At 39.3% G+C, this 15,865-nt stretch overlaps 1 protein-coding gene across 6 annotated transcripts in view; it reads right to left on the bottom strand.

The window, feature by feature from the left end:
* Positions 1-11,787: 11,787 nt before the first annotated feature.
* The window catches only part of LOC117828974 (RNA-binding Raly-like protein), a 39,827-nt gene continuing 35,749 nt past the window's right edge, over positions 11,788-15,865 (bottom strand). For all 6 annotated transcript variants that reach the window (XM_034706411.1, XM_034706406.1, XM_034706410.1 and 3 more), the window contains 2 exons: positions 14,634-14,672; positions 11,788-12,112 (listed from right to left, as the gene is read on the bottom strand). In XM_034706411.1, the coding sequence (XP_034562302.1) occupies positions 14,640-14,672 (33 nt within the window). In that variant the 3' untranslated portion in view covers positions 11,788-12,112; positions 14,634-14,639. The remainder of the gene's footprint in view (positions 12,113-14,633; positions 14,673-15,865) is intronic.

Here is a 15,865-nt window from a genome sequence, read left to right as displayed (position 1 = left end):
TTTATCCAACATGCAAATGTTTGCCTGCTAGCATCTGATCGAACTTAATGACTTTGCAGCACCTTTCCCTCAGTGGTGTCATAAATTCTACTGATTTAATTTTCGCCTCTGCAGAGATGAAAATCAGGACTCATCATTCTGCTCTTGCTGCCTGACAGTCAGATTATTGGCAACAAATGCAGATTCATTTAAATATTTTTCAAATCAGACGTGGAAATATGCTCATCATGCACCCCTGAGCTAATACCATATAAATGTTAATTAAGATTCATGCAGCAAGCTGGGGAAATGAAGATTTGCATTGAAGCAAGTGCTCACCAATTTTAAAATAGAGCATATGCATGTACATATGAAGCCATCTTTAACTGCAAAAATTTAATTCATGGGACAGCACTGAAGAAATGACACTTTGATACAATGTAAAGTAGTCAGTGTACAGCTTGTTTAACAGTGTAAATTTACTGTCCCCTCAAAAGAACTCAACACACAGCCGTTAATGTCTAAACCACCGGCAACAAAAGTGAGTACACCCCTAAGTGAAAATGTCCAGATTGGGCACAAAGTGTCAATATTTTGTGTGGCCACCATTATTTTCCAGCACTGCCTTAACCCTCTTGGGCATGGAGTTCACCAGAGCTTCACAGGTCCCCACTGGAGTCCTCTTCCACTCCGCCATGACGACATCATGGAGCTGGTGGATGTTAGAGACCTTGCGCTCCTCCACCGTCCGTCTGAGGATGCCCCATAGATGCTCAATAGGATTTAGGTCTGGAGACATGCTTGACCACTCCATCACCTTTACCCTCAGCTTCTTTAGCAAGGCAGGGGCCGTCTTGGAGGTGTGTTTGGGGTCGTTATCATGTTGGAATACTGCCCTGCGGCCCAGTTTTTGAAGGGAGGGGATCATGCTCTGCTTCAGTATGTCACAGTACATGTTGGTATTCATGGTTCCCTCAATGAACTGTAGCTCCCCAGTGCCGGCAGGACCCATGCAGCCCCAGACCATGACACTCCTACCACCATGCTTGACTGGAGGCAAGACACACTTGTCTTTGTACAGTACTCCTCACCTGGTTGCCGCCACACACGCTTGACACCTTCTGAACCAAATAAGTTTATCTTGGTCTCATCAGACCACAAGACACGGTTCTAGTGATCCATGTCCTTAGTTTGCCGTCTTGAGCAGATTGTTTGCAGACTTTCTTGTGCATCATCTTTAGAAGAAATGTGAGGGGTGTACTCACTTTTGTGAGATACTGTATATGAAGTAAAATTCAAATATATGTGTGACATGGACAAGTTTTCTCCCAATGTGCTGATTCTTTATGCTGTAAATTCGGTCTTGCCTCAAATGATGATCCTTTATCACTCTCATCTTTGTGGGCGCCCTCAGTGAGATTATTCCAAGATGCATATCTTTATGCGAACCCAAACAATGAGCATGGAAATTGACTGATTGATTCCCAAAATGGAGCAAGACAAGCAATAAGTGGGTGGATTGAATGTGTCAGCTGTTGTAAACACATACTGGATGATGATCCTGGGCCAGACTGAGAAATAGATTTGTTTAAATTAAAAATATATACACACATTTGCAGAGATCATTGGCCAGCCAGCAGGAGAAGCAATAATTTTAATCTATTTTTTATTTCCGGGGCTGCGAGAGGGAGAAATTCAATATCGCTGCAGCTGAACGGCTCTGGTGGAATCAAAATTGTTTCATACGAAGGCTTGCCATGTCGGCTAAATCTTTTTTTTCTCCGTTCACTTCAGAGGCTTCAGTCATTTCTGTATAAATGAATAAACTGTGGTGCATTAAGCAGGGGTGAAAAGTTTTCTCATATATAGGTTAAACAGGAACAGCTGTGTGCGATCGTGCCAGCCATGGGTGTTGTGGACTTAATACAGCGGGCTAATTGTGTGTGGCATAGCAGTTGCCCCCCATTAACCTCACTGCGTTACCTTTTACTGTGGATAAATGGGGGGCTTTAAATCGGCCATCTGTTACCGCCCAGCTACCTTAACACAGTCTCTGAAAGAGCAGAAGTGACATCCTGAAACCTTTCAAGGACAGGAATATTGAAGTCTAACAAAGAGGATGTCTTTAATAACACAAAGATTAAAGCCTTGGAGGGCTCAGAGCGGTTAACCATCTCTTAAGTCTCTAAACACTCATTTATGAAAGGATTTCCTTTAATTTCAGGAGCTTTTTTGTTACTTTTGGCTTCTCATCTTTGAATATTTCCTGCTTTTACTGCAGCAGCTGTTGATTTTATGTTTTTAGATCCTCTGCAAAGCACCGTATGTTTTGAAATTATCAGCATGAAGCATGTTTTTTTATTAATGGAATGCTTTTTTCTTGAGATGAGAGGAGTGGACTGTCAGTTGTTAGGAAAATTGCTCAAGAGGTCATTTTCAGGAGATGTGATCAAGGTTGTGAGTGTTTGTTTCCTTAGAATGCCATTTTTCAAACCTGAGTTCCATTTAAAACACAATTTGTGAGAAACATCATGCTAACTAAATTACTTTTCCTATTGAAAAATATTTCTATCAAAGAAATGTTAGTAATCAGTGTATCTGCAGAGTCCCAACATGTTTAAAGTCCAAGAAATAGGTGTAATGTTTACAAAGAGAAAAGTGTATTTACAGTGTGTTAACCCACAAAAAACAAAGATTCTGAGGGAATATAGCTCAAAAGTTTTTGTGGCCATGTTAAATACATAAAATATCAGCATTGTTTAATAGAAGGGGGCAGTAGTGGTTCTTAACGCAGGTTGCTACCTGCAAAAAATTGTAGAGAAAACAAGAATGAAACAGCAACAGCAGCAGAAGAAGACTCACCAATCAGCTAGTTAGCCTTTTTTTTTTCGCTTCGACTGCAGCCCAGATCATTTCAGAGGATTTGTCAGATGAAAGAGGTACTCTATCTGCACTCTGAAACGTTTAATTGGCAGTTTGGGAGTTTTATGGATTTCGTGTAAAAGATGGGATGTTTGTCGACAACATGTAATGCAGTAACATGCTAAGAAGACAGCAAGTTTTTGTTCATGAAGACATTTCTCTCATGGTCTGGTGACACAGATGAAACATAACTTTGAATATCATTAGAAATGAATCTTGACATGAAAGTCAGTCAATTTAATATTAGTAGAGATTATGAGATAATCTGTCACTCTACCCTTGTCTTCCTTTCCTTAATTTGAGGAATAATGATAATATTGTTATCATATATTCTTTTGGCCACAATAAACGTGAGGTGAAAGCTCGATTTTGTTACAACCCTCGTGCCAAACCAATAATCTCAGAGCACTTTACAAAAAGAACAGCTCTAAACCTTACACCTTTTTATGTTACATATAGAGACTTATAAAAGTCCACATTAAGCAAGCACTTAGCAACATTTGAGATGCTGCCATAGACAGCCTGTTATTATCAATCTCACTACTATCATCTCTCTCTTCATCTCCTCTATCCCTCTTTCATACCCCAACTCAGTTGAGGAAGATGTCTGTCTAACATGAGTCTGGTCCTGCTCGAGGTTTCTGCCTGTTAAAGAAGTTTGTACTTGGCGCTGTAACTTGCTAAATACTGCAAAGTGCTCTGCTCATGGTGGATTAGGATGAGATCAGACTGAGTCCTGTCTGTAAATTGGGACTGGATCTTATCCTGTCTTGATGTTGGGTCTTTGTTAATAATAGATCATAGAGTACAGTCTAGACCTGCTATGTTTGTAAAAGCATCTTGAGGTGATTTGGCGCTATGTAAATAAAGATTAATTAATTGATAACAGCGGAAATGAAAAGCTTGTTTTTTGACAGGCAGAAACCTCGAGCCGGACCAGATTAATAATACAAAGCCTCCTGTCCAGACTGGATGGGCCATGAACTCTAAAGCTGTAAACATGATCCAGGCAGTGATACAGTGCTTCCAAAAGGTTATTGGAATAACAGTGAAGTAATAGAAAAACACATTTTGCATAAGAGACTTTGGGAATCATGCATCAAAGTCATTCAAAGCATGATGAGTTTAGTCCAGTTTGTCATTCACAAGCCAAACCAGAGCAACATGTTCATCATTCAGCTGTAAGACTCACAGCTCTCAGACTTATTTTTGAAATGAGAGACAGGACAATGTTGGCAGACCGTCCACACTGCTCTGTGGAGCTTTGCAGTCTCTCCCCAATCTTGAAACCAAGGTTAAATCAGGGTTGTAATCAGCCTTTAAATCACGTCTTGCGCTCCCCAGTGCAGCGTAAAAACTGGACTGTTTGTTAATCTGACTGAGGGCCAGTTTAATGAGTTTGGAGACGACTGCTAGATCACAGGGCACAAGTACAAGTCCCATAAGTCCCCGCTTAAGCGTCCTTGAGCAGGACAGCGATTACTGAGCACTTCTGATCCTTCGTGAAGGCGGCAAACGAAAATAATATTTCACCACATGGATCGATACAGCTCTCAACTTAGTCTCAAGGACGATAACATTTCTCCACATCTTGATTCAAATGTCAGAAACACAAGAATGGATTTCTGGAAGGCTTTGGGTGAAGGAGCGATCAATCTGTGGCTCACATGTTTTCATAATTTACATATAAATACCATGATCACTCTTCAGCTTCGACTACTGTTCTGACTGTCAAGAGCAATGCACAGTTATGTTTGCATTGAAACGAAGAAAACAAGAGCTGTGTCCATCTTTTGGATTTCAAACAAATAGAGAAGAGTAGATAAGAAATCCACCAACAACCATAAGTCTAATCCTGATAGGTGAAAGTATGTGACATCATCTTCTTCCAACAAAGCCACACCCACTTTTAATCAATGAGTGGAGTATGGATAAATTAGGAATACAGTAATCTCTTATGTTGAATAACCAAAGCATTACTAACTTTAAGACTAGACTGGCGACCCTCAGTTACCGAGTGAAGTCCCAACAGACTGAACTACAGCCGCCTCCCTCGGCCCTTTCTGTCTGTGTTCTGTAAATCACTCCACCGCAGATCGATCCTGTGACAGCTGTAAGAGGCATTTAAAATGTGCTGATGGCCACTTTGCTTTTTATGTCAAATGGAAGCATCAGCATTAAACTAAACCTGTTTCAGAAGCAGTAAAAATCTCACTCTAGGATAAAAATGCAGAGTATGAGTGATCTGTCCTCCTCCTTTAAATTAAGCAGAACAATAAGACTGCTTTCCTTCTGAAAATGTTTTTTTCTAGAGTGATTAATGTCTGAATTCTTCACCTGCAGTTCATTACATATTAAACAGTGTTTAATAATTCAAATGCTCCTTCTGGTTTGAGTGAATAATGGCAGCCTGTCAATACTGGCTTAAGTTTCCCATGCAGGCTGGATAAAGAGGAATACAAAATATTGTTTTGGTCATCCTGGTTGAAACTTCTTTGGTTATTATGTAGAGTTTGGGCATCTCTGGTGTGTGGCCGGTACAATGTGCATCTCGATACACTGTCAAAGATCGGAAACATTAAAGATACGTATTCAGCAACAACCGATGTCAAGTGATATGATACGATTCAACACGATTTAACTTTACAGCTCACTTTTAATACACCTGGAAAAAAGAATTAAGATTAACAAGAACAATTAAGTAAGCAATATGAAAGACCATGCTCTGAACACTGTGTCTGCTATAAGCCTGGATATTTTTACAAGCTATAGCACCAGGTATTGTCATTCTATGAGAGGAGTGGAACAAACTTGCACTACTTTGCTTACAAATTTTAGGGTTAGTAGCCATTGAGGAATCCCAAATGAAGGTGGGGGGTCCCGGGGCACTGGCAGACGCCTCTATGGTCATGCAGTGTCACCGCTTCAGTCAAGCAGTAAGGTTACTGCTTGTGGGCCTTGAGAGCAGCATGGCGCATTTTGCAATTGCCTCAGATTTGTCAAGTTGCCTGTCTCTCTTGTAAAACTTGTAGTGTTCCCATACTTTTGATCTGAAGTTCACAGGTGGTAGATTTACTTGCTCAGCCTCCGTTTGTTTTGTACAACTCCTACACAGTTCTTCAATACCACAATATGCACCATTGGCGTACATACAAGGTTTTGAGTAAAGTCTAACATAGGAGGAATAAAAGAAAAATAGAACAGACAAAAATGTCTAATGATTGCGTCTGCCACATTTCTAAATACATGCACAAAACATCTAATCTAAATATTTCTAATTCATGTAGAATATCAAATTTTATGTTTAACCAAGCATCATCAAACATCCATAACCATGAAAAAAAGCTGTTCAAAATGGGCTTATTTTCCAGTTAAGACCATTTCTAAGGACTGTGTGGGCGTGGCAGCTAACATTTTATTTGACACGTCAAACATGAACATGTGTGGCCGTGACTGAGTGCTTTCTTTATGATTATTAGATATTTATTTCATCCTAAATATCCAAGTAAACCCCGTCTTCTTTTATCCAGTGTAGGAATGTTATCAAAAACTTGACTGATAATATTTCAAAAATTGGAATAAAGCTCAATTCTAATATTTTTTTATATATATATGTAATAGAATGTCCATATGACTATAAATATCATACGTAGAAAGGTTTTGTTGATTTGGGTTACCAGAAGCTTTAAAAGGATCAGATTTTACTAATGCAGACAATTCATTTCTGATGCATCCTGATTTCATTCCAAAATTGCATCCATACACAGTCTGCAGAACCTAAAGAGGCTGATTTATCAACTATTTTTGTTAAATGTGATGGAGTAGGGCGAAACCAAGCGGCAACCTCCGGTCTAAAAATATCCAATGCGGGAGTGCTAAAAACTGCAGTTCATCGAGGATCCGCTTGAGGCTGGCTCCGGAAGAACCAGAAACCACATACAACACCAATTCAAAAAAGCTGATCTTTACAGCAGAAATAAACATGTTTACAGCCTGGTACAAAAGACGAGTGTAGTCTGGATAGCTCATTTCTTGATCTGCACACTGTATGGGGGGTGAATTTTTCATAACGCGGTTATTTCAAAGATATTGAGATTACCAGTCTTCCGATGAGAGGCACAGCTGACTTGATTGACAGGCGGGAACACTGTTGCTGTTGACTAGGAGGCTCAAAGCCTGCCTCTTTATGTTACAATCGCTCAACAGCAGCAATATGGCTGCTGCCGCCGACTGGCCTGAAAACAGTGCTCAGGAACAGATGAGATGTCACGGATACTACGTCCATTATTTATACAGTCTATGGGCGAAACCTCAAAGCTGCGCACATCCACCTCTGAACTTCAGGAGCATAAAACTTGTCCTGAGGCGCTTTCTTTTTATCTGCTGTCATTACTCAGGTGTAAAACGACCTGCCACAGGTGGACATATTGTCTTAGTCCGATTGTATTAAGTACACAGTGTTATCAACTCACAGCCAGCAGGATGGCTTCCATTAGCGAAACAGAAGATGACAAGCCGCCTTCACGCCGCTCGGTCTTCCGCTGACTGACGTTAATACGACATGTATTCAAACACAGAGCAGAGCCACTCGTTAAAGTGCCACTTTGATGGAAGCTGTGGTACATGTGCTGCATAATCAACTATACAAGTCATGATTAAACAAGCTGTCAGTGTGGAGGGAAGATGTACAGTGATGAATGGAGAGAGTGAATTTTTAAGTGGCATGCCATTAGGATGCACCAAATATTTACATGCATCTGTAAACAATCTGTGTGTGATAATTACGTCTGTTTTCAGGCACAACAAAAATCAGAGGTTTCTTTGTCCTTCAGTTCAGATTTATTTGTAAAATTAAGTGTTGATTAACATTGAAATATGACACAAACATTTTATTGACTGATTAGAACACAAAGTTATCTACAGTGACGATGACTTTTCTAGCCTCACAACAGTTTTCATTTTTTTTTTTGACATGAACTGAAAATACAAAGTTACAGTAAACATGCCTTTTGATAAAAATATCTTTACAAAAAAATGTACATTTCTATACAACAGCTGTCAGTTGCACATCTCCACAAGCCCCCACTGTTCTTGTTAAAACCTGCAACAAGCCCAACAAACTGTCAGTATATAGTTTCAGAGTTATTTTGAACTTAGTAAAACTTTTATTTTTTTCAGTCTATTGATATTTAAAATAAAACAAGATAAGGATTATTTACATGGCGAATTCAAAGCAAGTGTTTTAAGTGACCCAGATAAATTACAACAGTTAAAAGCAATGACATTTTTTTTTTGTAGTATTTTTGCAAAATATTTGACACATCACCATACTGCTCATTAATTAACAGGCCACCAGCAAAAAAAGAGACATGTAGCAGAGCCATTTCCTTTAGCTGTATTTTCAGGGTACAAAAATAGTGCTAAATATTACACATTATCATCATTCACCAGACACTTATTTTGAAAGAGCTGCAGGACATTTTCTTTTATGTATTTTCTCCGGCAGCACTGCCAGGGTTCATTGTTGTGTTTATGAATCTGTGCAAAAAAATGAATTCTCAGTTGAAAAAGGTTATTTCGACCAAAACAACCAAACAATATACCTTTCTTTCTCCTGGTGGATTAGTTTTATTCACGGAGGTTATGTGGAAATAAGAAGTTACAGGAATGAATTAAGTTAACTACAAAACAAATAAATAAAAAACTTAACAAGAAACAAATAAGTAAAACTTTTAACCCTCTTTCTGGGTTAATGATCTAGACTTTTTGAAATAGAGTAGTTTTTTAAGGTGTGGATTTAATCAAGTAATGAATGTGTTGTTTCTGCTGTTGAATTTTACAAATGCAATTTTTATGCTTCAAGGATCACAAATTAAATTTATTCTACCATGTTTGCACTTTGGTGGTGACTAGTCTCAGGGGCAGAAATCTCAAAACCTGCGAAAAATAAATCAACAATGGTCTGCTTCAATAAATACCAATAGGCTTTTTTGTTATGAGTGAAACAAATCATTAAGCTACCATCTCCACTGAATTCAAGGATTCAACTTTAATTTATTCTTGCACTCACTGAATAACCGTAGAAGTTTGAAATGTATATTTAAGACAATGAAAAAGGTATGAATGCTTTCACTTTCTACCATCAGGAGGTGTTAGGGCCTGTTTCCACTGACAGTGTTCGTGGCATCGCCCACATTCTCCATTTCAGAGTGCTTCTAGGTTAAAACAGTTGACTTGCCTGTCCTCTAAATACTACCTCTCAAAATATGAGTGATTAGTTTCCCCTTCATTGTTGTTGAGAAAGTTGAAATCAGAAGTTCCACCCCTTCTTGATTTTGACTGGTTGTTGAGGGATAAGTGACATTGACAAGTGGTGGATCATTGAGCGGTTTTCAACTGAGAGAGCTGTGAATGCAGCGACAAAAAATCAACTGGTGCTAAAGGTGTTTGTGTGCTTTGGATGTCGAGAGCTAAAAATGCTGATCTTCATTAGCTTTGTTTGGAAAAGAGGGGCTGCCAGAACAACAAACACTGTTAGTGGACACAGGCCCTCGTGGAGCAGTCATAGTAGATGTTAATGCTTCAAAGAGTGAAGTGAAACTAGAGAACAAGTTTAAACTGGTAGCCAAAGAAAGCAGGGTTAATTGACTTCTTACTATAGTGACTGCTTATACCAATAAAGAAAAGTTGTTTTTTTAAGTGTATTTGTCAACTTTAAATGTGGCTCATTTTGGCACAGTTTTAAGAAGTTGAGGTATTGTCCAACAAACAAGATGGCCAACTCTAATGTGAACTGCTCTGAACCATAGACTGTATACATATTGGATAGCATCGCTCCGCCTTTTCCCATTGTACGGTTTTGAAGCCAAAATATCCCGTTCCAGAACGCTGACATCTTGTACATTTTCTGCAGCCAGAGTCTGCGCTGTAGGGACTTGGTATGTTTCCACGGTAACAAGCTCTGCCCTACTGCGTACAGTCACAAGGTCATACAGAGTTTCTCTCTACAGCAGCTGTCAATCAAAGTAAAACCTGGATGTAAAACCCTGTTTTTTAAACCTCTAATAACTAACGAAAAAGAAACTTTTCAGAAAAAAGAGGCCTTGAACACAAAACAGTCAAATAATAACTACATATCACCACAGCATATGGATGTGAGAAACATTTGTACAACGTGTATTTGATTTTTAAAGTTTGACCGCAGCCCCATTCAAATGAATAAAGTTTTTGACCTATACTGCAGCTAGCCACTAGGGGGAGCAGTTTTTGTGGCAGCCTCACTTCGAGGCTGCCACGATGACGTCCATTTTATATACAGTCTATTTTCTGAACCTGTTTATTGAAATGATTCCCAGTCCACTTAATCATGTCAAACCGAACATCTGTTTACTTTAAATATAAATCATATATATTAGATGTTGAGACTACCCACCTATCTTAGAAGCCTACCACAACATAACTTAATTAAGTGCTCTGATTGATTGTAGTGTTCAGATAATTTTTTTCCTGTCGATTATGTTCCCTTGAAATTAAAAATGAGCCAAAGGTTAGAGACTTATTTGCATTCTTCATTTGTCGTCTAACTTGCTTTGCTGCCTCTTACAGTTCATGCTCAGAGTTATTTATGCTATTTTCAGCCTCTACTTCTAGACTCATTAGTAACTCAATATATCCAGTGGGTTGCTTAGAAACTTGACTGTGGCTTTAACAACAGCAACTTAAGTATTATCAAATCAGTTTGAATGCTGGCGACGCAAACACAAAACATTGGCTGACATTGTGACACCTGAGGCATTACAGCGCCCACCTCAATCTACGAGTGGTTTTAATTAGGGCTGAAAGCTTGAGGCAACAAACCAGTCTCTTTCATTACTTGAGTAAATTTACTCTGTTACATATTGGGTGAAAAAGGCAAACAGACAAATGTGATGAGAATAATGTACAGCAGAGCTCGCTGACACCCAGTCATTGGTGACATAATTTACTTTGAGTCTATTTATTTATAATGAGGTTAATTATAAATCGCTCAGCCACAGCTCAAGCTGTAAATGAAATGTTTGCATGTTGGCAGCTTCAGAATGTGAGCGACAAACCTGAAAATAGATGAGTAGAGAAATCCTCAAGTGATGGACAGTTTAGTTTGTTTGTCAGAGGTTTGAAGTTCTGTTTGTTTTATTAACTGGGGAAGTTTTTTCAGTCTCCCACCAGTGAATTAAGTTATTTCAAGACAGCAGTAGTCAATGTAACAATGTTGGATAATCCCATTTTTATTCTGAAATCTGATCAGCCAACATATTACATAACTGAAAATAGATTTTCCACCGCTTTCCAAAACACTGCCTCTATCCCTCCTCTTCATTTCAGGACGCAGAGGGAGATGGTAGACGAGAAGGAGAAAGGGCGTTGGCTGAACAGCAGAAGTGCATGTTGGGATGTGCAGGCTGAGCAGGGAGCAGCGCATTGAGATATTGGGGCGCTGCTCCCTGGCAGGAGGCCTGTGCCAGTGTTGGCTCTCTACCACAGGAAGCCTTTTCTGCTTCTCAAACTTGGCAGGAGGAGGAATATATGATGGAACAGCCCCTCGGGGTATTTGTGTGATAAATGGATAAAGCTGGATAAAGTTATGCTTACAGCTATTGGCTTATGTACGAGTCAAATCCAGAGCAGACGGCACCAGCGATTCATTCATTTTTCTGAATATCACACAGCGGTCACAGATTGTTCTGTCAGTTGTTCGTTTGATTTCTGAGCAACAACGAATTCTTTAAAAAAATGGTTTGTGAGTTACAGCGCAAAACACATTTCATAAAAGCAGCAACAATTGATGAACAACTTAAATTCCTTTCTTTCCACCTAATTCAATTTATAAATCAGAATAAAAAGCCTTTTTTTTTTCTTCCCATCTGTTTTTTATTTTCAGGAACAGGATAAGAGAATGATCTGGTCTTATTCTTGCAATGAAAAACAACAGTTTGCACAAAATATCCACGAGGCAAACTGCATTAAAATGGGTCTTGAGTACATTTTCTTTAGAGAGCATATCACACTTGGCTTGTGCTGCACACTTGGGCTTCTAAATGTGATTGAGCATCTCTTGAACACAACTTACAGTCCAGAATGGGTGTCTTGGTCCTTCAGAGATCCTTTTCTGCCTCTTGAAGGTGATGATGAATTCTAATACCACCGACCAAGGAGTGTCTGCTGCCTCTTCCTGCAGTGATACAGAAGAAAACTGATGAAACACATTACAGGAGCGTGTCTCCTCCTCAAACATGGTGGTTATTTATAAAGCTGTAAATCTGATGAGGATTAGGGGGAATTTTAAAGCTTGTCCGTTTTGAATGGCCTCAGAAATATCTTGGGAAGTGCTGAAATATATTTTCTGGTAGCCTGAGCTGCCTCTGTAATCCTTCTGGACATGACTTATGGAGGTTCTTCTCACGCTGATTTTCTATCCTTGGTAGGCCTGGGAGCAAAACATTCATACATTCGGAGCAACCTCGAGTGGGATTTTCTGGTTTTTAAATGTATGCGCTGTGAGGTGCTTTTGTGAGTTGGCTTCCTGATAGAATTTCAAAAAGGCATACATGTGGAAAGGAAATGGAAAACTGAAGTGTAACATGCTGTCTCTTAAGAAGTGGATAGAAGTGGGGTACCATAAGACCAGAAAGGCATGAAGGAGAAGTTGTGATGTAAGCTGTCAACTTTTTGGCTCGTATTTCTAAAAAGAACTGTACAGGTGTGTTAATGGTGTTAGATTCCTTTTCTGACCTCTTATTGAACAAGAAAAAAAGGGAGAATAAAAGCAACTGAAAATCAAAATAACTGAATATTACAGTTTAGATTTTAAGTGACAGCATGAGGGCCTGTGTCCACTGACAGGGTTTTTTTGTGCAGGTAACATCTATTTTATGCACCAAACCAATGCATTATACCGTTTTCAGTGTCAGAAGTGCAAAAATGATCTCAGCATTGCATTCACAAAGCTTTCAGGTGAAAATATTTTGCCCTTTGGAACACAAATCTCTATCACTGACTGATCAAAATGGAGCAGGACTTCCAATATCAACTCTTTTGACAACACTGGTGGAGATCCACAAATGAGGAACCAACCACAGTCAATATTTGAGGGTAGAATTTCCAGGTCTACAGCTGCTGCTACGTCAGGATGTTATATCAACAGTTACTAACTAACTGGTGAAGAAGGCCACCTCAGTCCTGGACCCTGTGGAGGTGGTGGCTGACAGGAGAATTATGGCCAAGCTGTCGTCTCTGATGGACGTTTTTTTTCTATATATATTCTTGCACTGTACACCTTCTTGTTTGCTGCTGTAACTCCATGAACTTCCCCATTGTGGGATGAATAAAGGAGTATCTTATCTTATCTTATCTGTTTTTGTTGGAAAATTCCATTGAAATGAAGAAAATATGAAGCAAAACATTTAAAAGAGATTTTATGGTTACTACTAAGGAGAGAAGAAGGGCTGCTGGACAACTTTCATGACCTAGGAACAGTAAGCATCAGTGAGAGGCAGTCTGTATTGAGGTTGCATGAAAAATTCTGTCAGTGGAAACAGGCCCTTAATGCTTTAATGCTACGTTTCATTTAATTACATTCATCCTGTACATCTGCATATTGCATTTTTTTTGCAGTTAAAGAAACCTAACAAAAATGTATCTTGAAGAAGTTGGTGAAGTGTTTGACTTGCTGCACCAATAGCTTCATAAATGTAGGCCATGGACACAGATTTATAAATAAATGATTTTACCATCCCAATTTTCTTTCTTTTTTATTTCTCTTCACAATCATGTCAGATTTGTTATTGATGAGAATTGGTGTTGCTGGTTAGCAGATTTTCCTACCCTTGATAAGAGTCAGAGTAGCCGTTATATTCAAAGAATAAACCTGTCTGGAAGTCTGAACTACTGGTACAAACAGGATAACTGTGCCTTTTTCTTTTGGCAGCAAGATAAAATAAAATTACTGTCACCATGGTAACTTAGCCATTAAAGATGGTAGCAGACTGAAACAGTGTGTGCCAAATCCTTACTGATAATTGACTGAAACTAACAACCAAACACCAAAATGCAGCTAAAACCAAATCATTGTTTTTAATGACTGAAGCTAAATGAAATTCAGGTGCCAAATTTAAAACTGCCTCCGTCCCTGAAGAACAGAGCTACTTTTTTGGATTCCTTCCTCTCTGCCTGAAGCAAAATGGGAGACTGTAACAGAACTTAACTCATTGTTACACCAGCCGTCTGTGAATCATAAACACTGCTAAACATCCACGCTGCGAGGAGCCGGCCAGCACCGAGCCAACTGATGATGTGGCCGCATCATTACCCACAACACCCTGAGAGGCGAGAGGCAGGAAACTCTTTACCTTGGGCCTCGCCATTCAGACCTCCTTCCACACAATTCAATTAAATGGATGTTGTTTATGGGCAGTTCTGGCCCATTTGAATGCCATTATAGCTCCCTGTGTTGAATTCGGCATTAGCTGCCCTTCAGTGGAGCTGCTCTTTCAAATGTCATACAGCTTATGACTTAGGAGATGATTAACGAATGTTTGAAGATGCTTAAGACACAGTTCAGTGATTCTGGCTTTTAATGAAGACCGGATGTAAGGCCTATAACGAGGACTGGCCTCCAGGAGCTTTACCATTCTTAAAGAGAACCTTCAAATGTGCTGTGACACTTGGAACAAACAGAAACCCAAATCTCTCACCTGTACTCAGTTGTCGATGTCTGATACGTGGTTCTCTATCTGAAAGAGAAAAGATAGAGGAAGTTCAAATGACAGATATTATATAGCCTTTTAAACTCAGCACATTGGTCTATTTCATCATTTCCAAAGGTCACAGCTGAAATATGCTTAACAAGAGCAGCATTGCAAACCTGCAGAAATGTCTGCGTGGTATATTATCACCATCTGTGATCACTGTGACCTTCAGGAAACAAATAAATCTCCCCCACAGTCTCTCTGAAAAATAATGTCTTCTATCAGCCAGGGCGCCAAGCTTTTATCAAGGATAGTTTGCTCATACTCACCTGGTTAATGGCTAATAAATACAGCATGATATAGACAGCGTGTTTGAAAGCATGGCCACTGTGCCCAGCTGAACCCAGGTGAGTCTGAGGACTTTGATGTCACCTTAACGCAAATTACAGGGCAGTATGGAATGAAAAGGAAAAAGCATATGCTAGTATAGAGGTAATTAACATTGATGCTGCAAGATGAAGGGCAATGTGGGTGTTTTAGAGCTCACAGCTTACAGATAACTTTAACTAAAGAGTGAAACCTAATGCCTGAAAGCTAAATGGCTGAATGCTTGAATTTAAAGGGACAGTAATCTAATTAAAAATATTGCCAGCATGCTATTTTATACCCAGAATGCCTCAATTTGACAGTAGTCCACTTAAAGTTGAAGTTTAACTAAACAGTTGTCAACAGTGTTTTAAAATGAACAGTCCCTCCCTTCATTCAGACTGGTTACATGCTGGAAGGTGTGATATTTGGCACATCAATAAGGTCAAAGATGGAAGATTACTTCTGGATATCTTTGAGCTGTTTGTAAGTTGAGATTTTTCACTTTTGGTTGTTATTTAACCAACATAGAATAATCTAATTAATCATTCTAGATTGATATTGAGAATTGATCATGAATATAGATTATATTTCTGCCTAAAAACAAACAGTTGTTATCTACTTATACTGCAAAAAATCAGATCTTATCCAGCATATTTGCCAAATTTCTTTTAAAGTCATATTTTTTGGCTTTTTTTGGCTTTATTTTGTAGGACAGCTGAAGAGAGACAGGAAATGTGGGGACTAGAGAGCGGGGGAAGACATGCAGGAAATATTTGACTGACCGGCTGGGAATTGAACTGGCGACCCCTGCGACGAGGACTGTAGCCTCTGTTCATGGGGCGCTTAGACCGCTAGGCCACCAGTGCCCC

Source organism: Notolabrus celidotus, chromosome 17 (assembly GCF_009762535.1).
Source record: "Notolabrus celidotus isolate fNotCel1 chromosome 17, fNotCel1.pri, whole genome shotgun sequence".
In the NCBI taxonomy this organism is placed as follows: domain Eukaryota; kingdom Metazoa; phylum Chordata; class Actinopteri; order Labriformes; family Labridae; genus Notolabrus; species Notolabrus celidotus.
Note: the sequence above shows the minus strand (reverse complement) of the source record. Positions and strands in the feature narration are given on the sequence as shown.